This window comes from Peromyscus eremicus, chromosome 19, assembly GCF_949786415.1.
Source record: "Peromyscus eremicus chromosome 19, PerEre_H2_v1, whole genome shotgun sequence".
Lineage (NCBI taxonomy): Eukaryota > Metazoa > Chordata > Mammalia > Rodentia > Cricetidae > Peromyscus > Peromyscus eremicus.
The window spans coordinates 22,879,982-22,906,089 of record NC_081435.1 but is presented as its reverse complement, the minus strand read 5'-3'; the positions used below and the strand labels follow the sequence as shown (position 1 = coordinate 22,906,089).

Here is a 26,108-nt window from a genome sequence, read left to right as displayed (position 1 = left end):
TCCTCTCCAAGCCTTACACATGCAGCACCTCCTTTAAGCCTCATAATAACCCTGGAAGGCAGGGCCCAGGGGGAAAAGGTATATTTATGTTTTACAGCAGAGGAAAACATGGTCCTAGGAGCTATAAGGATGTGGGGGCTTTCTGTTTAGGGATAGGAGCCCTTTTCTCCTGGGTCTTTCTGCTTTATTCTTTGAAATGAATTGTTAATAATAAATATTAACATCTAGCCTTTGTGTGAGAGCTGGTGTAGTCAGCCTGCCTTCATGCCTGCCTTCCTTTCCTGTCCTTGTCCAGTCCTGTCCTGTCCAGTCCTCCCCTTCCTTCCCTCCCTCCCTCCCTCTCTCCCTCCCTCTCTAAGACAGAGTCAGTCTTTATAGCTCTGGCTGTCCTGGAACTCACTATGCAGACCAGGGTGGCCTCGATCTCACAGAGAGCTGCCTCGATTTACCTCTAAATGCTGAGGCTAAAAGGCATTTCCCACCAAGCCCACCTTGATGTATCGTTTTGGCGTTCACTTCTTTGTTCTAGCCTCACACTAAAGCCATGAAGGGAGTGAGTGAGTTTGTTGATTCCTGGATATATGAATGACACTTGATTTACCATTTCTAAAGTCATTTTAATCTGTTCAGCCTTAGGTTTCCTCCTCCCATTGGTCTTGGAGACACAATCCTTTTTGATGATTCTGTAGTGGCAAAAATAAACCATGGCTTAAATTTGCAGTAGAGTACCTTACTATAATCCTCGTTTCACTGAAAAGGGCCCTACGATTCCAAAAATAGTTGGGTCAGGATTACCGTGGAGCTAATCTGCTGTGCACTGGTTTTACTGCTTGTCCATTGGGATAGAACACACTGAGACAGTCACATGAAATGGATGTATTACTTATTACTTAAGTAAGAAGCAAGGGGCAAAAGAAGCCTAAAATCCCCTGTGAGCTGGTCTCTCAGGGCTTAGTCATGCTTCATGGGGCAGGTGGAATCCTAACTGAGTTTGCCTCACTTCTGCCACACCTGAGGGACTCCAAAAGGCAACGCAACCCTGCATTCTGTACTCAGATGGTCACAGAGGCACCGGGCTAAAGCTCTGACCTGCATCCAGCATGCAGGGAAGAGGAGAAGAGCCAAGGCTGTCCTGGGAAGGTCCTTTCTAACTCAGGATGTCACCTTCCCTGGGAGGCACAGGAATAAGGGCTGGGTGTGTCAGACACTTCCTACTTCAGCACATGACATTTCCCACACACTTTACAGTTAGTACAGCCAAGGAAAACTGGGTCAACACAAGGTCACCCAGAGAGCTTCTACAATCACATAGTAAATCAGTCAAGTCAGGGTCTTAGGCATACACCTCTAGTCTTCTAACGGCTGGTCTTATGTTTTATTTAACATATTGTACCATCTTTTTATGTAATATCTTTTTATGAAATCCCATCGGGCTAACCATCCTGTGCTTAAGATTAACAAGCAAACTTTCCACTCTGTTGTACTTCTGAAACGTCATAAACATCGTCTCCCTCCCATCATCACACCCCCCCCCTTTCCTATTTCTTTTGGTTGTTGTTGTTCTTTTTAACTCAGAGTCCAATTAATGCTGCTCATACGCACATAGGTGTGGGATCACCCCCCACCCCTGGCAAGGGCAGCCTTCCAATGGCCGCGCTCCTATGGAAGGAGGGTGGTGGTGGTGGGGTCCTAAGTTGAAGCAGATATTTGAGGAGAGCCCTCTAGTCTCACCCTCAGCGATCACTGTGAGCTTTCCTCTCCAACCCCACAGGCCCTGTGGAGGAGGGCCGTCCCTGTGAAGCTGCTTGGAGAGAGATGAGATGGTGGGGACTACAGAAAGGCCTCCTAGAATCCCAGCTGCTCAGAGAATCCACCTCACCATCCTGTGCTCTCCCTCTCATACTGGTTTCTCCAGCACAGCCCTTCACGAATGTCTCTGTTGCTAGGACACGGCCACCACCAACTGGCCAGGAAAGAGCAGTAGTTCTTGTTTGTTAATTTTTTTTTTTAAACTAGGCTGGGGATACAGTACAGTTTAAAGTATATCAGGCTCTGGATTTTATCCCTAGAACTTGAAGAAGAAAAAGGAAAAAAAAAAAAAGCCTAAATTCTACTGGTTAAAAGGAAACAAGGTATTACCTTAATAAATAACCTTGCTTAAAATATTTGAAAAATTTCATCATTGAAATGGCAGAAGCTGATTCTTTATTTTGGCAGTACTGGGAATTGAACCTAGGACCGCATGCTTTACCACTGAATTATATCCCCAGGTTTGTTTCTTTTCCATTTTTATTTTGGGAGACTGGAGAGATGGCTTAGCAGTTCAGAGTAACTTGCTGCTCTTCCAGAGGATGAGAGTTCAGTTTCCAGCACCCATGGCAGGTGGCTCAGAGCCACCTCTGACTCCAGCTCCAGGGCCACACACAGACACACACACCTACATAGAATTAAAACATCAGAATAAGAATACATTTTTTTAATAATTTTTTTTGTTTTGTTTTGGGAAGGGTCTTGATAAATTGTCCATGGTAGCCTTGGACTGTCCTACTAGACCAAGCTTAACAATTTTTAAAATAGAGATTGTGGTTTTGGGTTTTTTTTTAGGACTTGCCCTATATTTGGCAGAAGTGGAGTTATAGTTTAAAGAAGACATAGATTCTTTTTTACTCTAAGAAGGCCAACTACTGTTTATAGATGGACTCCTCTTAATGTGATCACCCAATAAAGTCTTAGAACTACAGCTTTTGCAATTATCAGCATATATTCCCACCTCTCATTTCACATTTTTGTATAATTAACAAGTAGCAATCGATTAGAGGTGGTTGTTGCTCGTTTGTGTTTTTAGCTTACATGCACCGCTTTTTACCTTAGAAGACATTCTTTTAGTCCTTGGGAAGAGAAAACAGTTCAGTCTGAGTAGATGACTCGCCCCATTTAACCCGCACCACCCCAGCTCTCCGTGAGTGTCGAGCCTCGGACTCACGTCTCAGTCAGGAATAATAACTGTCTGGTAGCTTAAAGGTCATTGTGTTTAGCATCTGCCAGGCATAGGCCTTGGCACCTCTATGAGGAAAGTACATTCCAGAGTCAAGATTCCGCACCCCGCAGCCCGCTGCCCCACCCAGAGGAGTTCAGTGTCAGGGCAGGCAGCCAGAGCATTCCACAAATCGGAGCTGCCTCGGTGGCTAGAGCCCCGGTGTGTGGAGAGGAAGGGAGGCGGCGGGGGGGGGGGGGGGGGGGGGGGGGGAGGGGGGGGCGGCGGCGGCGGTGGCGGCGGGCAGGAAATATGCATATTTGCACAGCCCTGACTCTGATAAGGCCTTGGCAGCTCAGGCAGGTGGGTTCTTGTGAGAAGTGTCTGCTGTCCGCAGGCAGTAAGGACAGAATATTTAGGTAGAGCCCAGAATTAGCTGTAAGGGACACAGTGGTGAAGCCATTTGTATTGTCCCCAGTGCTGTGGCTCAGTGGTTAGGACACTTGCTGCTCTTGCAGGGAATGGGGTTTGGTTCCCTTTGCCTGTACCGCAGCTTATAGCCCATCTATAATTCCACTTGCAGGGGACCCAATGCCCTCTTCTGGCCTCTGTGGACACCTGACATGCACACGGTACACATACATACACGCAGGCAAATATTCATACACATAAAATATTTCTTTAAAAGCAAGATGATGTCATTACTCTTCAGGCTCTGTAGAAGGGGCCATGGACACCATGACCAAAAGGATGTGAGGATTGTTGTTGTAGGCATGCAAGCAGACAGCTACTGCCTCAGCCTTGGCAGTGGAGTAGACCCATTATTTATTCATGGTTCTTCAGTGTCGTAGGAAGCATAAAACCTGGATATTTATGTGTACTTTTCAGAATTTGAAATATTAGTAATTGATTTATTTCATTTAGAAACACTTATGTGCTAAATCTGAGTGATGGGTTTTGTTTGTAGACTGACTGCCTCTTTGTGGTTCCTGTTTGAGAGAGTTAGGGTAAATGGTTGACCTACCACATGGCCATGAGATGCCTGCCCCTGTCTTGGGGCTCCCAGTGGGCTTCTTTAGTGATCCCTGGGAGAATCTATTTCCTTCCAACACTCCATCACTCTTGGCATGAACACTTTGTTATTAGTAGGTTGGTCAGCCAACTACAGGGAGAGATGTTGCCATAGCTCTGGGCCATGATTGACCTGCAGGTAGCTGACTGGCGTGTCTGTTGGAGACATGAGGTAGGTCCAGCTGAAGCAGTAGATATGGAGAAAGCGTTGATGCAATGAAGAATAGTTTCTCCTAATGCAGTGTAGTTCTGGACGCCGAAGAGGCGTGTCAATAAAGAGGCATTTATTGGACACGTGTTCTAGCTGTGTAGTGAGTGTGTTAGATGTGAGACAGCAGAAGCCAGGCATAGTGAATGGCCATCAGATCTTTCATGGTGAAGTAGAGAAAAAAAAAGGAAGCTGTGTGAATAGGGTGTTCATCAATCCAAGGTGTATCATCAACCCAAAGCATTGTGGGTCTAGTAAATATAGGAAACCAGACCTGGTAAACCTGCATTTGGCCTCAGAGGTCCATGTTAATAAATGTGTAGTGCCGGGCGATGGTGGCACATGCCTTTAATCCCAGCATTTGGGAGGCAGAGGCAGGCAGATCTTTGTGAGTTTAAGGCCAGCCTGGTCTACAGAGCGAGATCCAGGCGCAAAGCTACACAGAGAAACCCTGTCTTGAAAAACCAAAACCAAAACCAAACAAACAAAAAGTAAGTGTGTAGTATTTTAAAGGCACATCACTACTTTGAGCCTCAGTTTCTTCATCTGCCAAATGGGAATATTAACCCTGCCTTCTGGGTTATTGTCCTGGAGATGGTGGTTCCAAATAAGTTGAACATCTTATTGTGCTTTATGGGGGCTTGGCACACTTTAGTTTCCTTCTGGAATCCACCCATCAGTGTTTGACTTATGCTTATGATGCTGTCATACAAAGCATAGTATGGCTGTTATGGGACTGTGGGCAGCGGAGAATGAGGGATTGGGGATGGAGAGAGACCATTTAAGTACAGTGGATGGGGGTGGAGAAGAAAATTGGGGACTTTCATGTCACTGAACAAGACTGAGTATTAATAGACTATAAAGGAAGAGACCCACTCTGTTCAGTTCTTTCCCCTTGTGAGATAGGGTTCCAGGCTGGCCATGAACGCGTGATCTTCATGCCTCAGCCTCCCAAGTGCTGGGATGAACATGGCTAGGTCTTGTGCTCCTTATTGGCTTCCTACTTCTTAGAGTAGCCTTTAGTCCAAACTGATTTCTTTGAATTGTGGTAAGAAAACACATACTACTAAGTTTAACATCTTTCCAACTCTCATAAGTTCAGCAATGCAAAACATTCACCGTCTTGTAAATAGTTCTCTAGAACAGTTTTCTCTTGCAGCACTGAAACTTTGTTCTCACTAAACACTCCCTCCTGCCTGCTGCCTGTTGCCTGTCTACATCTCTTATATCCCCTCCAAATGTGCATTGTTCTCTCCCCCTTCAGGATTTCCTATGACTGAACTGGAAAACAGCTTTTTTTTTTTTTTTTTTGTTTTGTTTTTTTGTTTTTTGAGACAGGGTTTCTCTGTGTAGCTTTGGAACCTGTCCTGGATCTCACTCTGTAGACCAGGCTGGCCTCAAACTCACAGAGATCTGCCTCCCAAGTGCTGGGATTAAAGGCGTGCACCACCACCGCCCAGCAAGCAATAGGTAAACATGTTTTCTTTCTTCCTTCCTTCCTTCCTTCCTTCCTTCCTTCCTTCCTTTCTTTCTTTCTTTCTTTCTTTCTTTCTTCCTTCCTTTCTCTCTCTCTCTCTCTCTTTCTTTCTTTCTCTTTCTTCCTTTCTCTCTTTCTTTCTTTCTTTCTTTCTTTCTTTCTTTCTTTCTTTCTTTTTTTTTTTTTTTTTAGCTAAAGACCAAACCCAGGGCCTTGTGTTTGCTAGGCAAGCGCTCTACCACTGAGCTAAATCCCCAACCCAGAAAACAGCTTCTTACAGCATATTTGTAACAGGGGCCTACCTGACAGTTCCCAAGTTCCCATATTTGATCGTTCCTTCTGTGCTTGGAAGCCTCCCTACTTGAAGGAATTGGTTGCTAGTCCTACTGGGTGCATTTTCCCATCAAGCAGACCGTAGAAAGAGAACAGACAAAGAAAGGACAAAGCCCAAGGCTGCAGAGAGGGGAGACAACATTGTGGAATGTACAGACAACATGACGATTCCAGGGCTCTGGATCAAGGAATCCTTAGTAAGCTCAGCAACTTCACCTGTCTAATAGGAGCAGGCTGTGTTGTAGGCACGTGATAACTACCTACATCTCCCGTAGTCAGGAAGCGGCCTAGGAACGCACACTGTGTCCAGGACTACACATCTGCCAAAAGAAGTCTGAGGACAGGGTTTGAACTTGCGTTGGTGAGATTCTACAGCCTCATGGTACTTGCCATGAAGGGCCAGTCTGCACAAGGAACCCATCAAGGGAAGAGAATGTGAATAAGTAGCATCTATTGGGCATTCTTGTGTGCTTGGGTCCATACTTGAGCTCTGCAGATGGTGTCCCACTCATTTCTTTCAGAAGATGCTATGACTGTGAGTGTTTAGGTTAGAAAGTTGGAGCTGGGACTTGTCTGGGAACCACAGAGCAAACATGGCTGTAATAAGTATTTAGAATGATCTCTGGGATACAGCGTAAGCAAAGAGTGGGGGAGGGAACAGAGCAGCATGGGCCCTGGTAGTGACTCATGCTCCCATTGTATAAAAAGACATACAAAAAACCCTGGGTAGGGTATATGTGTGCAGATACACACACAGGCAGGGTAGATTACAGGCTAGTAATAACAGTGGCCTTCAAAGGAGAAGTGTTTCTGAACAGATGGAGAATGGGAGGAAGATTTATTTTATTTGATCCCTAGCCCCATGTTGTAATTTTTAAAAGCCTAGTAGTAGTTGTCAGGGATGCATTATGCTGGGAAATTGGTTTCAAACATACATCCATGTGTTTTTCAATAGAGATAGTCTTGGAAGGCTCTGAGCTGCAGACACTGATACTGTTCTAGAAAGCATGCAGTGTGATTCGTAGAGCAAGTAATGGTACACACCAGACCAAGCTTAGAACACTCGAGTGTCAGGAATGTCTCCAGTGTCGAGAAGCCAATAGAAGAGAGAGGACAAAGAAGGACAGAGCCTGTTGGGCTCAGAGAGGGGGACCGAGTTACTGAACAAGGAGGACTCTGGACACTGGATCCGGGGATCCACAAGTCCCCTCAAGTTATAAGCTGAGCCACATTCCCTTCACACCATGAGCAGAGCAGAGTTCTGAGGCTGGAGTGAGGCACTTGGGTGCCTGTGCATGTTACCCCAATGTTAGAGAGGACTGCAGATAGTGCCTCATGGAGCACCTGCCTTATTCCAGAGAAGGAAGAGTTGTGAGCACACAGAGTCCTTGCAGGGCGGAAGTGGGACCGGTGCTTTGCATGGTAGGTAAGGGACCAAGACCAGAGGAGGTGATGTGGTCAGCTGGTAAACTAAGAATAACTGATTCTTCAGCGTGGAGGTTATCTGGATCATGATCACTTGGGGCTAGGGACTGGAAAAAGCGAGAGGAAGGAGCCTGGGAAAAGACAGGACATGATAGTCTTCACACCTGTCAGGCTTTGCAGGTTTGTTTGTGTCTGTTTATCTTTTCCGGTCAGCCAAGGACAGGGAAAGGAGGAAATTAGTGTCCGCTCTCTTCCCAGGGCATTAGAACAAAGCGTTCTGAACAGAAGCTGCCGTGTGGTGGCTGTGGAGATGGTGTCTAGAAAATTAACACAGTGCTAACTTTGTTTTGGACAGCATGTGATTTGGGCTCTTCTTTTTCAATGTGACAGATTAGATAATCTACCGAGATAATGTCCAAATCCCGGTCTCTACATTGTCTTCAGCCTGACTGTAAGAATGCCTTGAGGAGAATTTCGGTTGCTCGTTGCCTGATTACGCAAGCCTTCCCGTTAGGAAAGCACGCAGGGGTCAGTGAGGAAAAGGAGAAAGGAGCAGGGAGAAAGGTGTGTGGTTATAAATAAATTCTGCTCTAACTGTAAAAAGACCTTACAGCACACACTGTCATCCCATTATCCATAAAACAAAGGAACCGGTTATATAAACTTTAAGGACCCTTCTCCTTAAAATTCTCTCTTATGTTCCCTGGCTTACCTGACTCAGAGTTGGAAGACTCAAACACAAAAAAGAAAGAGACTCTGGGGAAAACATCACTGTATGCTCGATTGTTGCCCCTTCAAAAGCCTCATAGATCTGTGAAAACTTGAGCCCAATTGTGAAATGTATCTTTGTGGGGCTGGAGAGAAGGCTCAGTGGTTAAGAGCACTGGTTGCTCATGCAGAGGACCCAAGGTCCATTCTAACCCCCACATGGTGGCTCCCAACCCTGTGTAACTCCAGTCTAAGGGACCTGATAGCTTCTTCTGACCTCATTGAGTACCAGGCACACACGCAGTGCACGTACATGCATGCCGGCAAAGCATATACATAAAATAATCTCAAATCATTGAAATATATTTTTGATATTGGAAATACGTAGCATTTTATACTTCAAAAAACATTTTAGCACGTTCATTAGATCCCCCTCAAAGGTTAAATGAAATTCTTATTGCCAAGTTGGATATATTAATTGTAACAACCTTTGCTCTGATCCCACTTTTAAATTACTCTTTTAGTTAAAATTGGCCAGATGACTGGCGTTGTATCTCTTTGGTTAGTTCCTAGTTAGAAATGAGTGCTGTCCCGCCTGGTGAGAACCAGGGACAGACGGACATGTCTTCTAGGAGGCTTGTGTAGCTTGTGTTTGACTTTGACAGCTGCGCTAACACATCTGTGGACCAGTCCCTTCCTGATCGGCTTGTGGAAGCCAGTGGTGGGTGGGATTGACTCTGCTTGGGCCCGGGTTTGTTGTCAGGATTCGTAACACTGTGCCTTGATTGCAAAGTTGGGAAAACGCTTTCTTGGTGAAGTACACTCCCTGTGTGCCCCATTTCTCCTCCCCAGGCAGCTGTTAAAGAATATTTTTGAACTGTTTGAAATTCTGTTTGGGGCATAGGTATTCTGGAGCAGGTGACACCTAAGAGTGACATCTCTGCTTTCCTCTAAGACTGTGCGCGCTTTTTCTTCAGACTCTGAAGTCTGGAGTGGACGGATTTGCATGGCTCTGTTTGCCTTAGCTATTGATTTAATACGGAAAACGTTTGGGGTTCCCTGAGTTCAGGGTAGCTCTAGTAGGTGTAGGGAGAGGAGGGGAGGCAGGAGAGAATGGAGCTACATTCACTGCTGCTGAAGCTCCCTGCTTAGCATGTGGAGTGCTTTGCTGTGTGGGCTTTCGAACTAGAGGGCTTACAAATGGGACCGCCCTCTGTACGTGTGGCCTTGTTTGTGGTGAGAATGGGGCCATCTGAGGAGCTCTCACGTCATACTCCTCCAGAGAAGGTGAACCGGAGTGCCGCAGGTGAGTCCCTTGGCTGGGCACACCCCAGCACTAGGGGCTGTATTGCGGGGCCTTGTACTGCTGTGAACAGCTGGTTTGCGGAAAGTGGGGTGAGCTGACCGTGTGAACACTGAAGGACCACGTTGCCCTGAGCACAGAGGGGAAAGGGAGGCTTTGTGTCAGTGAATTCCAGTCTGTGAGACCCTGCAGGGTCCCCACCTTCAATCTCTTTTTAACTGGAGCTGGCTTCATCCCTGAACGGAACAGTTTTAGTAACACTATAAGGGAGATGGTTTTTTTCTTTTTTTTTTTAATTGATGAGGAAACCAAAACAATTCTTGAGAAGCATCAAGCAGTCATTCGAGGCTGAACAGACACCCACAACAGACTAGGATTTGAATCCGGGTCTTTAGAATGCCAGGGAACATAATTGAAAAAAAGTCAGTGTAAACTTTAAAAAGTAAAATGTCTAGAATTATTTGAAAATGCACAAACCTGCTCTCCCTCCTGTTGTGTGATTTCTTACTTCAGCAGATACAACTTGCTTCAAAAGATGTGTGTGTGTGTGTGTGTGTGTGTGTGCACTCTGCATGCATACTGTGTGTGTACGTGGAGGTCAGAACACAACACATGGGAGTCAGGCCCCTTCCTCCACCATGTGGATTCCAGGGGTTGGACTTGGGTTACCAGCCTTGGCAGCAAGCTTTTGTACCTGCTGAGCCATCTTGCCAGCCCTTAACAATGTTCTGCTGATTTATGAAGGAACAACAAGTCAGTCTGCTGGAACTCAATTGTAGCAGTCCAGGCTGGTCTCGAACTTACGCTTCTCTAGACTCTAGAGTGCTGGGCTTACAGAGCTATGCTTGGAGTTTTGGAGGGGGGAAAGGCCATAACAGGTCAACTGCAGTGAGCATTGGGTAGTGCAAGCGTTTGTTCAAGGCTGTTTCCCTTTCTTCACACCCTTTCCTATTCTGCCTTGAAGCTGATGCTTATTCTCACTGTGTAAAAGATTTATTAATGTATGGCCAATCTGATTAGATGTATTCTGAGAAACTAGTGTTTCTGTATGTTCTGTATGGCAAATATGTTGCTCTGATTGGTTAGTAAATAAAACACTGATTGGCCAGTAGTCAGGCAGGAGGAAATATAGACGGGACAAGGAGGAGAATAAAGCTGGGAAGTGGAAGGCTGAGTCAGAGACACTGCCAGCCGCCATGATGACAAACAGCATGTGAAGATGCCGGTAAGCCACAAGCCACGTGGCAAGGTATAGATTTATAGAAATGGATTAATTTAAGCTATAAGAACAGTTAGCAAGAAGCCTGGTACGGCCATACAGTTTGTAAGCAATATAAGTCTCTGTGTTTACTTGGTGGGATCTGAGCGGCTGTGGGACTGGCAGGTGAGAGAGATTTGTCCTGACTGTAGGACAGGCAGGAAAACTCTAGCTACACTAGTGTGTGCCCCTTTTCTGCGAGTGCTTGGCATTCCAAGCATAGCTACCCAAATTGGAAAAGCAAGGAAAACTAAAAACCTATTATTATATGTTCACATTCAAGCCTTAACTTTAGTGAAATTACCAGAGAGGGGCCGGAGAGGTGCCTCAGCCGTGAAGAGCACTTGCTCTTCTATCAGAGGACAGGAATTGGGATGCTAGCCACCCATGTGAGAGGACTCACAGGGGATCTGAAGCTGCCTCTGGCCTCAGTGGGTATATGTACTCAGACACACTAAAATGAAAATAAAATAAAATGGTCTTTAACAACAATAGCAAAGGCCTGATGGTCACACCTTTGATTCTAGCAGAGGCAGGTGGATTTCTATGAGTTCAAGGCCAGCTGTGGCTGCATCTCAACAAACAAACAACAAAAACTCTTGGAAAAAATGAGGAGGATAATTTGATTGTGGCTAGAGGTAATCTATAGTGATACTGTGAAGGAAGCCATTTTTGAAGGACATATAATAATAATGGATCTCTAGCTGGTATTTTTCATCCATCCCTAGGTTTGTATGTAGACGAATTTCTAAACAGTCTTATTAAATAAGAAACACAGAGCCAAAAACAGAGGTATTTGAGCAAAGAGATCAGAGCAAGAGCCACGACTACCTTATCTTACCACCTTACCGCTGCCGCTTCCCCAGAGAGAGTTTCTTCCTGTCTGATCTGTGTTTTTATTGCCTTCCTGTTCTGCCTTCTCATTGGCTCTAAGCCCAGCCACATGACTTCCTCGTCACTGCCTGTCTATGCAGACCTCCAGTTCTCTATGATTGGTATGGGGATTAAAGGTTTGTGTCACCACGCTTGGCTATGTTCTTGAACACTCCGAGACTCTGCCTGCCATGTGATTGGATTAAGGGCATGTGCCACCACCGCCTGACTTCTGTTTATGGCTATGTGACCTCGCTATATGACCTCTGATCTCCAGGCAAGCTTTATTTATTAACATACAAATAAAATCATATTTCAGCACAATTAAAATATCACCACATTTCCCCCTTTTATTTTAATAAAAAGAAAAAAGTTCTAACTAATAAAGAAAAACTATATACAATAAGTACAATAAGTATATACAATATATGCAAGCAATAAATACCTCAACAATGTCTAGTCCCATTTGCATTTGACAGACTTAGAGAAAATATTCCATTATCTCTCCTATTTTGGTAAGTCCAAAATGTACCTGATTCACTTTCTGTCCTATCTTATATTACTAACAGAGAACTATCTTATAATGTCTTTCAAATGTATACACTTACACCTCTTTAGTGAGGTTTTTTTTGAAATTCTTAACAAGAAAAACTATAACTACCCAATCTTTAACTATAACTATAACTATCTAATCTTTAACTCACTATAACTATAACTATCTAATTTTCAACTAACTATAATTATAACTATCTAATCTTCAACTTGCTCAGAGACCCAAGAAGGAAATAATATTACCTAATAAAACAAGAAATGCAAACAAGTGACTTCCAAAAAATATGGGTTGACAGAAACAGCCAGCTGCCTGGACAGTCACCCTAGGTTTCTCCGCAGTGTTGGGGCATCATCTTTAGCCTATAGGCTTAGCGTATCTGACAGACTCATTTGTGAAGTAGGATGTACACAAGGTCAACAGTTCAACCTCACATTCGGTGAGAGTAGTCCATGTACCAGAAACACCTGAATTCCACTAGTGTCCTGTCATGATTCAGAATTTTAAATTCTGGAAATTGTTGATGTTTTTGGAATTCAGCTGTCCATTCTTCTTGGCTTGTGGGTGCCTTCATCTCGGCATCCGATTCTCACCTTTGATTCCAGCAGAGGCAGGTGAATCTCTATGAGTTCAGGGCCAGCTGTGGCTGCATCTCCACAAATAAACAACAAAAACTCTTGGGATAAAAAATGAGGATGATAGCCGGACGGTGGTGGCGCATGCCTTTAATCCCAGCACTCGGGAGGCAGAGGCAGGCAGATCTTTGTGAGTTCGAGGCCAGCCTGGTCTACAGAGTGAGTTCCAGGAAAGGCGCAAAGCTACACAGAGAAACCCTGTCTCGAAAAACCAAAAAAAAAAAATTAAGGATAATTTGATTGTGGAGAGGTAATCTATAGTGGTACTGTAAAGGAAGCCATTTTTGAAGGACATGTAATAATAGCAGATCTCTAGCTGGTATTTTTCATCCATCCCTAGGTTGGTAGCTGAGGAGTCTATAATAAGATGCAGTTTGGGAGGCAAAGGGTGTGGCTTTTTGTTTGTTTATTTGTTTACCTGTTACTACCCCCCCCCCCCCGGTCTGTCTCCATCCCCTCCCTGCCCCCCTCCCCCCAGCCCTTCTCTTTCAGGGTGGTGGTACCCTGCTTCTCTTGCTTTCTCCAGCTCCAAAGAACTCTATTTGGGGCCGTGTGTCCTGATTGCTATTAAGAGTGGGACATCATGGAGGCTTTTTAGGGCATAAGTAGTTTAGTAGTTTGGATTGAATCCACTTCTAGATTTTTTTTTTCCCTGAAAGAAATCTATCTGTGGTCCTAGGCATGCCGGCTTTTTCTACAGGGTGCCCTTTGCAGTGAATCTCTCCATATTTTATGAAGGAAAATGGAGCGCTCCTCTAACTGGAATCCATTCAGTCTGCGTCCTTAAACCTCCTTCCCTGGTGTTGGGGAAGTAAATGATTCTAATTACCAAGTAACATCTCTTTTTTCTAAGTCATTTTCTCATTTTGAGTTACATCAAAATTGAAGGATCCAATGGACTTGTGACCTGGTAGAATATTCAGAATAATTGCTTATAATTAGTCACTACTAGATACGTAATTCTTAGAGGTGCTTTGGGATGTCAGTGTGACCCCTTAGCGGAATACTTTTTTTTTTTCTACTTGCTTATGTGTGCAAGAAGTCTGAACACTAAGGAAAAAAAAAAACAATGGGATTAAAATGGTAATAGAGTCTTTGTTAAACTGCTTCATTCTAGCAAAAGGTAATTTTTTTCTTTTTCTTTTTCTTTTCTTTTTGTTTTTTAAGACAAGATTTCTTTGTGTAGCCTTGTAATTTTTTTTTTTTTAAGATAAGGTCTCTCTGTGTAGCCTTCATTGTCCTGGAACTTGCTTTGTTGGGCAGGCTGTCCCTACAAACTCAGAAATCTGCCTGCTGCTGCCTCCTGTGTGCCAGGATTAAAGGCATGCACTGTCGCATCCAGCCAACAGTAGAATTTTAAAAAATAGGCATGTTGTTATTTGTGTGTGTGTGTGTGGGCACACACGTGTAGATGCAGGTGCCCGTAGAGGCCAGACGAAGGCATCAGACACCAGGAGCTGAAGTTACAGGTGGTTGTGAGCCAGTGATATGTGATGAGAACCAAACTCTAGTCCCCTGAAAGAGAGACAAGTGCTCTTAACTGATGAGCTATCTGTCTAGTTTCCCAAAAGCAAAATTGATTCCATTTGTTTCGTTTCGTTTTGTTTTTGATGGTCTCACAATGTAGCCTTGGCTAGCCTGGAGCTTGCTGTGTAGACCAGGCTATCCTCAGAGTAAAAGAGATCTACCTGCCTTTGCCACTTGAATGCTGGGATTAAAGGAGTATATGCCACAACGAGCCCCAAAGGAAAATTCTTAATTGGATATAATACATGTAACCATTAGGAAAACAGGACCCCATTTAGCTCATTAAGCAGGACTTTCTAGGGATTAGAGAGATGCCTCAGCTGTTAAGAGTACTTGCTGCTCTTGCAGAGGACACAGGTTTGGTTCCCAGCACCCATATCAGGTGACTCCAAACTTTTTGTAACTACAGTTTCAGGGGATCCAATGCCTTCTGGACACCAGCATAAATGTAGTGCACATGAACTCTTGCATGTACACCACACACACACACACACACACACACACACACACACACACACAAATAATTAATTGTAAAAGGATTTTTCTTTGAGCTGACAGCTCACAGAAAATGACATGGAGACTTATTATTAATTACAAAAGCTCAGCCTGTAGCTTAGGCTTGTCCCACTAGCTCTTATAACAAATTAACCCATTTCTGTTCAGCTACATGTTGTCACGTGACTCACGGCTTTTACCTCTCCTCCTGCATGTCTTGCTCCCTCTTCATCCGGCTGGCGACCCTGCCTTTCTTCTTCCCCAAGACCTCTCTGTCCCCAGAAGTCCCACCTAGCCTCTTCCTGCCTAGCTATTGGCCATTTAGCTTTATTAAACCAATCACAGTGACACGTCTTTACACAGCGTAAAGAAATATTCTGCAACAATTGATAAATATTTAAAAAGAACTACTTTCCAGTACAATTTACTTTCTATATTTAATATTTTGTCAACATTGGTATTAGTATGACATGTTAGTATTAGTGCTAAATGTAATAAAAATTCAGAAGTTAACTTTTTGTGTGCCTCTCTGTGTGATGTACATGTGTGTTGTATGTGTGTGTATGTGGTATGTGTGTCTGTACATAAGGGTGTGAAGGCCAGAGGCGGGTGTCAGGTATCCTGCTTGTCTCTCTACCATATTTCTCTGAGAGAGGGTCTCTTTCTGAACCTGGAGCTCGTCATTTCAGCGATACGCCAGACATCCCGGAGATCTATCTTCTGCTCCACCCCCACCCCCACCCCCGCACCTCCCACCTCCCACCCCCATCCCCGCATGTGCCTCTACCCCTCTTCACTCCCCCTCCCACCAGGGTTCCAGGTCATGTAAGCTGCAGACAGACTCGCTTTTTACATGGTTGCTGAGGGTCAAACTCAGGTAGGTGCTCATGTTTGCACAGCAACTGTTCTTGCCTACTGAGCCATCTCCCCAGCCCCAGAAGTTAATTTTATCATCTAGGGAATTATTTTAATTCATGTCTGTACTTGGTCACCGATAAATATGATAGAGTGATAAAAGATGAACCAGTAAAAAAGTCTGTCATCCAAGAACAGCCCAAGACCAGATGGCCCTGTGTTATGAAACATTCAAAGAACTATCAAACAAACTATCCTCAGTTTCCCTTGTTACTCGATAATAGAAGATGAAGGAATTCATCTAAACACGTAGGAGGCTGGCACTGTCCTGATAACCAAACCAGGAAACTTTCAAGGAAAAAGCACAACTTTTCATCTTGTATGCACGCACTGAGATACATAGCTTTTAAAAATTCTTTGCATGAAAGAATTAAATACCACCACGTTAAAACCTCAGAGAGAAGAGCTTGGACATGGAAATTTTCTTTTACAACATATATTTCTAACTTTCTTTCAACTAAATAGCCTTTTAAAAGTAACCCGTGGGGCTGGAGAGGTGGCTCAGTGGCAGCAGCATTGACTGCTCTTCCCTAAGGACCTGGGTTCGATTCCCAGTATCCACATGGCAGCCCACAACTGTCTGGAACTCCAGTGCCAGGGTCTCTGACACTATCTTCTGGCCTACATGGGCAATAAACACATGTGGTGCATGTATATTTATGCAGGCAAAATAGCCATACATACAATAAAATGAAGTAATTTATAAAGTAATCCTTATGCATGTGCTTTGTATATTATAAAGCAGTGAGTGGCCCAGTGTCCTCCACTGATGCAGATGCAGTGAATCCTCCTCCCTAGACCAAGAGAACACTGGTTGTGGGTTTGAGAGAAGAGGTCGCTAGGGAAGGTTTGCTATCTGTTACCCCAAGTTGTAGGGTCTTATTGGGCTTTGGGGGAATCACCAGTGCTTTGAGAAACTTGGATAACCAGCTCTTTCTTCCTGTGACACAATTTGCATCCTCAAATCATGGGGAAAAGAATTGGTATCCGGGTACTTGAGATAGATACTTTCTGATTCCATCCAACCATCCAGAGATCGGGGCTGTCCTTGGGCCCTGAAGGCTGAGGGAAGGGCGCCCCACCCTTGCTGTCAGGCTCTCCAACCGTGGTGTTATCGAGGGGTCTTCGGATAGTCAAACTTGCAAGCCTCCGGAATGAGAATGAGCGAGGCTCCCTAGTGCCTTTTTTTGTTTTTGAACCTGACATTCTGAGCTGGAGAGAAGACTGTCTCTAGCTGCCTCTCACTCCGTATGTGTGCCTCTCTCTCTGTAGCTGTGGTGAAGGGCAGGGAAAGAGGTACCTTTGTGCCCATCTGCCTCACAGCTCCAAGTTGACTGTGCCAGTAAAAATGGGAGTGTTGGGCAGTGCTGTGCTGGGACGAGCGAACGGCAAGCAGATGAGCTGTGGAAGGTTCTTTTGTGCGCTGACGTATTTTCCCCGTAGCTTTCCCTGCCGCTCCCATCTTGTTAATCTACCCTCTAGCGTGTTAGTAGATGCCTTGTTTGATCTTGCAGTTGACATGTAGCAAATCGATGTTGAGAAGTCTGTACGTCTACAGTGAGGAGGTGGATGTGCTTAAATTACTGTCTTGGGACTTAGAAGCCAGAAGCTCTTCAGAGCAGTAGGGACCCCTTTGTCTGGATGAGCTGACATCAGGAATTTGAACTTCAAATAATTGGCCATCGGATGCAGAAACGCTTCTAGTTTCCAGAGCATGTCTTTTAAAACTTGCTGTTGTTTTACAGTTTAGAAAGTCTGTGTTCTGCCAAATGAATATCTTCGTGGTGATAGAGAAGAGACTTTTCTTGTTGAGCATTTTTGTGTTTGGCCGTAATCTGTGGAATTAGAAAAGGCACCTTTTATTTTTATTGATTTAGTCTGCTTTGCTGTGTTACCCATGATACTCAGCGAAAAGCTGGTACATCTAAGGCGAGGTGACTTTGTACTGCCAGTGTGGGAAGAAAATGGAAACCGTTCTGACGGCTAGCTCAGGTCTCTCCCTGAATACAGTGTTGTTTCAGATAGGTTGTGCCGGGCTAGACAGTCGACTTACTAAAACCCTCAGATTTCTTGTCTGGGAATGGCCGTAATGTTTCCTGACTTCATGACTTAAGTATTAGATGTAGTTGTTTTTTTTTTAAATCAAAGGTTAGGGAAAGGATAGAGTACGATTAAGTAAAAGAAAATTAAACATAAAGATTTATCAATTTGGGTGTGTGTACGTGCTGGAGAGATGTTTCAGCAATTAAAGAACTCTGCAGAGGAGGCAGGTTTAGTTCTGAGCGCTTACATGGTAACTCACAACCACCCAAAACTCCAATTCCAGGGGATATGATTCCCTCTTCTGGCTTCGGTATGCACCAGTTATGTGCACAGTGCACATATATACATTCAGTCAAAACAGTCATACATAGAATATAAATAAATACATTTAAATTTACAAATTGATATTTGGAGATATTTAAATGAAGTTATTACTATGGCAAAACCCCCTTTACAGAGACACCCTATGTCCTTTTACTTTTCCTGCATATAAGTTTTTCTTAATCACCAAACACGGCTTTATTTTTTCATTTTAATGTCATGTGCTCACCCATTCCAACTCTGAATGAATAGTAATGGTGCTATTTGAGTGACATCGGAGAGCTGACTGTGGCTGGACTAGTTAGGAATTGTCTACAATTCTTTGGTAGTAAAATAAATGTGTTTTTGTCATTGAAAATGCATGTGTGGTCACCACCAAGACATCACAAGAAGGCTAAAGAATTGTCCCCAAATCAAGTCCTAATAAATCCTGGGCTTCTGTCAGCTGCTCCTTCTGACTGAAGGAGAGGGTCACTTACCGAGCACGATTGCCTGTAAGGCCAGCCGGTAAGAAGGGTGGGCATGTGCTAAACAGAGCTGTGTGCCCGGCTTAGCCCAGGCTTGCTCCACTCTCATCTCTGTCTCACTGATCTTTCCTTAGTCTAACAATCAGTTGTCTGGGGGGAAGTCAAGTTACTTAACCTTTTTCATCTAGTTCCTGCTAACCATTTCTCCTCAAATTTAGTAACTAGGTAGATCTCTCTCTTTCTCTGTCTCTCTCTCCCTCCCCCCTTCCCTCCCAGTTGACCTTTAATTTCTATTGACTCACACTCTTTATATGCAGCATTTAGACGGCAGATAGAAAACAATAGTGTGTTGTGGTGGGGGAGATTGAAATCTTTGTGGCTGGGCTGATACATTTCAAAGCTGGCTGACTGGGGAGCTATAGGGTTAAAGGCTCGATTTCTTTTTAGGCATGTATGTATGTGTACCACGTGCCCATGGAGGTCACGAGAGGGTGTCAGGTCCTCTGGAACTGGAGTTGCAGATGGTTCTGAGCCACTATGTGGGTGCTGAGAACCAAACCCAGGTCCTGCTCTTAACCACTGAGCCATCTCTCCAGCCCCAAAGGCTCACATTTGTGTCTTTAAAATGAAATGATATCAGTGTCTGCTTTACAAAGCTATTTTGAGGATGATGCAATAAATACCCACGGACTGCTTACAGCTTTGCCTGACACACGGTAAGGACTCAATGCACATTATTATTTGTTAGTTTTTCCAACGCTCTCCATGACTCCACCGCTTAGCACTTAGTGATGAGTAGGCACTCGATTCGGGTCTCTGCCTGTGGAGATAACCCTCAAGGAAACACCCTGCAGAAGACGCCCCTGTCTGCCACATGTTGGCTGGTTGTCCCTCCCAGACAGACTCTGCCTCCTCCGAGTGAGGTGCATGCTGGAGGAGAGTCACCCCTGGAGCCACACATGTCATTCCTGTCACTGGTCTCTGCCCTGAGATCAGGACCCAGACTTTAACAGGAAACCCTGCAAAGTGTCTGCTGTGGGCTCCCTCTGCTGGCCCACCTAGCGAGTATGCAAATCAGTGGTGGAATAAACCTAAAAATTCAGCTTTAGGTGTTGAGGCATGCTTTATAAAAGGTGCATTTGGAAACCTCTGTGTGTGTGTGTGTGTGTGTGTGTGTGTGTGTGTGTGTGTGTGTATGAGAGAGAGAGAGAGAGAGAGAGAGAGAGAGAGAGAGAGAGAGAGAGAGAGAGAGAATGTGCATATCACATGTATATTCTTTTTGCCATTTGCATTTTGAGTTGGGATGTTCTCACGGGTATCCTTTGGGGGAGTTCACTGTAATTTCAGATGGGACCAGTCATGACACGTTGACAGCCTTAGTAGCACTGTTCTCGAGAACTGATAAGAGTTTATATTCCAATATGGTCACGAGTTTCCTAGAATCTTATTTTTGGAATCTCTAAGTTTAATTTGAAAAAAAAGTCCATGGTGTGGAGACTTACGAATATTCTTCAAAGGTCATAGCTTAGACTCACCCTGGGGCAGTACTGTGCGGAGAGTTTAATATGTGTCAGCTAGTAATATCTCAGGTTTATTGAGTGGCTAATCATTTATTTGGAGTCATACTCTATCAATAAAATGTGCCACAAATTACCCAGAATTGCATTTTATTTCTTTATTTTTTGTATAAGAGTGTGTCTGTGTGTGAGAGTGTGGGCATGTTTGTAGAGACCAGAGGACAACCTTGGGTGTTATTCCTTGGGGGCAGTGCACCTGGTTTTTGAGACATGGTCTCTCACAGGGACTTGGGGTTTCCCTGTTAGGCTAGACTGGATGGCTGTTGTGCCTCCAGGACCGGGCCTTCCTGTCTCCACCTCCCCAGAGCTGTGACCATCACTAGCTGCACTGTGTATACTTGGCTTTTTGACATGGGTTCTGGGACCTCAACTCTGGTCCCCATGATTGCATGGCACACACTTGACTGACTGAGCCGTTGCCCGGCCCTAAAATTGCACTGACAAATGATTCTTCTGCGTCTTTGTCTTCCTTCTCTTTCTCTCTCTCCTTCTGTCTTCCATCTTTTCCTTTTGTTTTGTTACTAGGATCAAACAACATAAACCGGATAACTGCAAACATGGAAAATGGGGAGACTGAAGGAACAACTAAAATTATTGCACCTTCTCCAGTGAAAAGGTCAGTGTGTGCAGCTGTGTGCTGTCATAAAAGTCCCCCCCCCCCACCGCCCCTTGTTGGTAAGGTTACGAATCTTTTCACTTTGGTGACTGAGTAGTTTTTAACCCAGGGGCTTCGGTGGGTAGCGTCTGAGCCAAAGGGTATGTTATTATGTCAGCAAAATACAGATGCAGGGACCCGGCCCTCATTGAAGTGCCCTTGCTGTCACAGCGTGGTGAAGCCACACTGTATGTGGTCTGCAACCCTCAGCAGCATGCTGGAAATTCCACGTGGTTTTTAAAGTCAGAATACAATGGACTAGCTCAAAGGAACTGGTGAAGTAAAGGGGGCGATACGATATTTTCGTTTAATGGACTGTATTCCTTGCAATGGTGCGCTGAGCTGTGGTCCCGGGAAGAGGCTTGTAGCTTTCGAGTCTCAGGATTCAAAGATTGCATACGTATAAAGATCTGTCATGGTCCTCGGCGGCAGGTTTCCCAAAGGCATTCCCACTGGGAACCTCCTCTTAACGTGCTGCATGGATTGGTTCCTGAAAGACGAGCTCTGTTCTCTGTTAAGGGAGTTCTGGAGTCACTTTTTCCTATCTCTAATTATGTCCGGGGAGCAGCATTATCAACGCACAATGAACAGCTTTCAGGAGCTCACTGTCCCTATAGAGGCTGCACCGCTTGCATCATGGAGAAGTCCCAGAAGTCAGAGATGTGTGACCTGCAAAGGCGCCTTAGGTCATCCTGCACTCCATCATTCGTTAGTAAACAATGACCCCTTCATCCAGCCGGACTGTGGTGACTGTGGGATACAGCATAGTCCAGAGCTGTGATGGTGCTCTCGCTCTCTCTCTCTCTCTCTCTCTCTCTCTCTCTCTCTCTCTCTCTCTCTCTCTCTCTCTCAAGACAGGGTTTTTTTTTTTTTTGTGTGTGTGTGTGTGTGTGTGTAGCCTTGGCCTGTCCTGGAACTCACTCTGTAGACTGGGCTGGCTTTGAACTCACAGAAATCTACCTGCCTCTGCCTCCCAGAGTGCTGGGATTAAAGGCATGCACTACCACTGCCCGGCCTATTTTCTTTTCTTTAGTTCTGGAGCCTTCTTACAGATTAACCTTTTGGAATGATGCATTCTTTACCTTTGTATGAAGATTGTATCTTCTTAGCTGTATTTCCCTAGTTGGCCTCCCAGTCCTGGGGGGAGGCAGCTTCATCTGCATGTACAGGGCACACTCGTGATATAGCCAACATAAGAGCAGTACTCTTCCATGAAATTTAGATCCCAGGCCTCTTAGAAAGAATTCAGTCCCCTTTGCAACTCATTGCTGCCAACAGTCCTGAATCCTGAGGAGTGTCAGGGAAGGAACACAGTCACCATGCCACCTGGGATTTTGTTATTCTTTAACATTTATCTTTTTGCAATTCCTTTTTCATCCCTCTGTTCTTCCTCATCCCCTTTCTTTTCTTCTCACTTTTTCTTTCTGACCTAGAAAACACATGCACTTCATACGACTGTACTGAATCTCTGCTGTATTTTTTGCTTTTTCTTGTTTCAAAAGGGAAGCATTTACTTTGGGAATTTGATCGTTGAAATTGTGGTTTTAAATTATTAAGCAATATCTTGGGCCTATGTGAAACAGTCCTACTGTCTACTAAGCTTTGGATGTGTGTGCATTTGTTGGATGTACCTTCTACAGGTGTGTGTTATTCCTGTGTGGAAAGAGTGTCCCAAGACAGAAGTTTGTTTGTTTTGTTTCTGTAACATTCTTGTCACCTTCTCCTTTCCCTCTTGGTTGCTGTTACCAAGAATTCTGCTACAGCCATATTCTGTAACAACTATCCAGATCCCTCAAAAGGCCAGGATTAGAAATGGCTTAGCAGCTAAGTAACTCTTTTTCTCTGCAAGCTAAGACTCCAGAGGAAGTGAGGAGTGGCCCCATGCCCTTCTGCTGATCCCTTCCTCTGTTTGCCGAGGTGTTCCAAAACAGTTTGTTGGGCTTGAGTTATATTTACATTCTTAGGGCAGAAAGGCGATACTAGGTCAGGAAATGGTCTTCAAAAGTCATTCTGATCCGGAAGGATGGAGCCAAGATATCCGGAAGCTGGACAGAGGTCAGATAGGGTAGCCTGATCCTGCCCAGGGTTAGCTTTCAGAGCTCTAGAGCCAAAGGTGGAGCCAGGGCATCTGGCCACTGCTGAAGAATGCCAGCCTCATGTCAATGGATGCTCCAGTGTCATGGTTACTTTTCTGTTGCCGTGACAAAACACCATGACTAAAGTAACTTGACTCACAAAGAAACGTTTAATTTAGGGCTCATGATTGCAGAGGATTAGAGTCCATGACAGTCATCATGGCGGAAAGCATGGCAGCAGGCAGGCAGGCAGGCAGGCGTGGCACTGGAGCAGTAGCTGAGAAGTTGCATCTGATCCATAAGCATGAAGCGGAGAGGACTAACTGGGAATAGCACCAGCTTTTGAAACCTCAAGGCACCAGTGACACACCTCCTCTGGCCAGGTCACACCTTCTAATCCTTCCCAAACAGTTCTACCAACTGGGGACCAAGCATTTAAACACATGAGCCTACGGTGGCCATTCCCATTCAGACTTCTACCCAGGTTCTCTTCCTCTTCATTGTGGTGCTTTTTCTACTTGCTAGTTCTTATTGCTGCTTTTTCTGGGAAGGACCATCTCTCCTCTTCCCCTCCCATGCCCCTTCCTTCTCTCCTTCTCTCTCTGTCTCCCCCAAGCCCCTTCTCACTAAGCAAGTATTGTCTCTTGTAGAACAGACCTCAAATTCAATCAGAAAGCAGTTGGTTAGCCCCATTAACCGTCATTCCATTGTTATACCTGTGGGCACATGTGGCCTGGCAAGTCAGTATTGCAGAGCACAAAACACTCCTGAGTAAGTCCCCTGATGGCTTTTCTCCTGCTGTGACCTGCATAGCAACCTTCAGTACTATGAAAGCTGGCCAGAAGGGAGAAAGCTTCCGGGTCAGTTCTGGCTTGATTTCTGTATGTTTTACAACTGAATTGTGTTGTTTTCTTCAGCATGAGGTCTTATTGTCTAGTTATGGTGGGCAAGCAGGAGCAATGCCAATAGCCTCTGTTGTTTTGGGTGCTTCTGGGCCTCGCTGACAAAATTCATAGGAAGGTATCCACATCTGATTCTGAGATTTTCATCTAATAACCCATGGCTTCTGGGGAAAGTACTGTCATCCAATCGGAATACTCCATTTAAACTCCTTAAAAATTATATATATATATATGTGTGTATATACATATATACACACACACATATATAATATAACATCATATATATTTATATATAACATATAACGTACAGATACACCCTATGTAGACCAGCCTGGCCCTGGGCTCAGAGATCCATTTTCTCTACCCTCCAAGTGCAGGCATTAAATGCATTTGCGACCATACTCCAACTTAAATTCTGTTTTTTAATTAACTTACTAAGTAGTGGTTTTGTGTAAAACTTTTCCTCACATCCTTAGTTTTGGCTTGCCTGGTTCCCACCCTCTCCTCTTCCCTACTAGAGTGGACTGTTTGGAAAGTTTTTAACAATTGAACAGCTTGGCTTCTCTTCACGTAAAGCAGTACAGCTAGACTCAGGGAGGAGACATGAAGTACTTACTAGAGAAGGACGGTTATTAAGCAGCCATCTTAGGCCCTTTTTGGAATGAGTCCATCTTAACATTTGTTAAATAAGTCTTCTGAATAAATCAGTGTGAATTAACATAATTTATCTTTTTGATCAACTTACTTTCCGTTCTTTACTATTAAAGTTTTAAGAAAGCAAAGAGTGAGAACAGCCCTGATCCCCAAAGAAGCAAATCTCATGCGCCATGGGAAGAAAACGGACCCCAGAGGTAAGACGTCTCGCTGTCTTTGGAAAGAAGGGCAGCAGAGAGCGTATCTGTCACACTTACCCAGGAAGCTAACTGCTCTGTGGCTTCAGAAAGTGCTGAAGTGGATGCCAGGAGCACGTTTCCTAACGTGAAACCTTTCAGAATGTAAAAAAGGAAAACCAGTGGGCATAAAGAAGTCACCCACAAAGGCCAGTGTGATGGTCAGAGCAGTGGTTCTCAACCTGTGGGTCACGACCCCCTTGGGGTTCACACAGCAGATGTTTAAATAACATTAGCAAACATAACAGTAGCAAAATTACAGTCATGAGGTGGCAACAAAATTATTCTATGGTGTGTGTGTAGTGGGGGGAGGGTGTCACCACAGCATGAGGAACTGTATTAAAAGGGTCACAGCATTAGGAAGGTTGAGAACCATTGATTCTGAGAACAATTCCCAGTGACATCAATGCTAACATTTCCACACTTGTTCTTGTAAAAATTCTCAAGCTGGTACATGAACCATCTCTCTTTCCCTCCAGCGGCCTCTACAACTCTCCCAGTGACCGTACTAGGTCACCAAAGTTTCCCTGTACCCGCCAGCGTAACCTCTCCTGCGGCAGTGATAATGACTCTGCGCAGCCAATGAGGCGGAGGTGAGCTGAGCACAGTTCCCATCCCAGTGGGATCGGAAGCGTTGGGGCCTGGGCACGCTTCTGTACCGTGATCCTCAGAAATCCACCGCTGTTTGTCTCCTCGTGATAACTGGAATCCTGTTCTTTTCAAAATAAAGCAAGTTGGGGGTCCTGAAGTATTTATCTGAAATGGTTTTAGAGAATATTTTTTTTATGAAATATTGATAGTCACGTGCTTTCTTTATTAAAAACGGCAAATTTAAAAACATAGATAATACACTAACAATATAATGTGCATTGCATGGTATCAATAATACATATTAAATGTTACTCCATTGGGAACTAGGAGTCAGTGTGCTCTGTCCTCCAAAGTGATACTGATGGTGTAAGCTTGCATCAGTGAGCCTCTTTCAAAGCAGAGACCATGAACCTGCTGTCTTTATAGGTGGTGGATGCTTAATTACCCCCGAGTTAACATAAGGGCAGGGGCGTGTTTAAGTATGTTATAGGCAATGGGAAGACAGAAGCCTGGTGGTGGTGGTGAGGAGGCAGGTCCACTCTTCTGAGAGTTGGATGGTATATAGGAAGGGGGTGGGGCAGACTTTAGACATCTCTCAGGAAGTTAGGCTCTGAAAGAGCGGAAGGAACGGGTGGAAGAAGAGGAATCTATAGATCAAAGTTTATGTTGAGGGCCAGCGTGACGGTTCCCAAAGTACAGGTGCTCGCTGCCAAGTCTGATGACCCAAGTTCAATCCTGGAAGCCATATGGTGGGAGGAGGAGAGAACCAGCTCCTTCAAGCTGTCCTCTGACCCCTCACGTACAAACACCAACATGGTGTTAAGAAAAAGTTGAT

At 44.6% G+C, this 26,108-nt stretch overlaps 1 protein-coding gene across 3 annotated transcripts in view; it reads left to right on the top strand.

Annotated features, from left to right (window-relative positions):
• Epb41l4a (erythrocyte membrane protein band 4.1 like 4A) overlaps positions 1–26,108 on the top strand; it is a 207,609-nt gene that overhangs the window by 150,310 nt on the left and 31,191 nt on the right. For all 3 annotated transcript variants that reach the window (XM_059246173.1, XM_059246171.1, XM_059246172.1), the window contains exons 14-16: positions 20,686–20,776; positions 24,560–24,643; positions 25,162–25,275. In XM_059246173.1, coding sequence (XP_059102156.1) covers positions 20,686–20,776; positions 24,560–24,643; positions 25,162–25,275 — 289 coding nt within the window. The remainder of the gene's footprint in view (positions 1–20,685; positions 20,777–24,559; positions 24,644–25,161; positions 25,276–26,108) is intronic.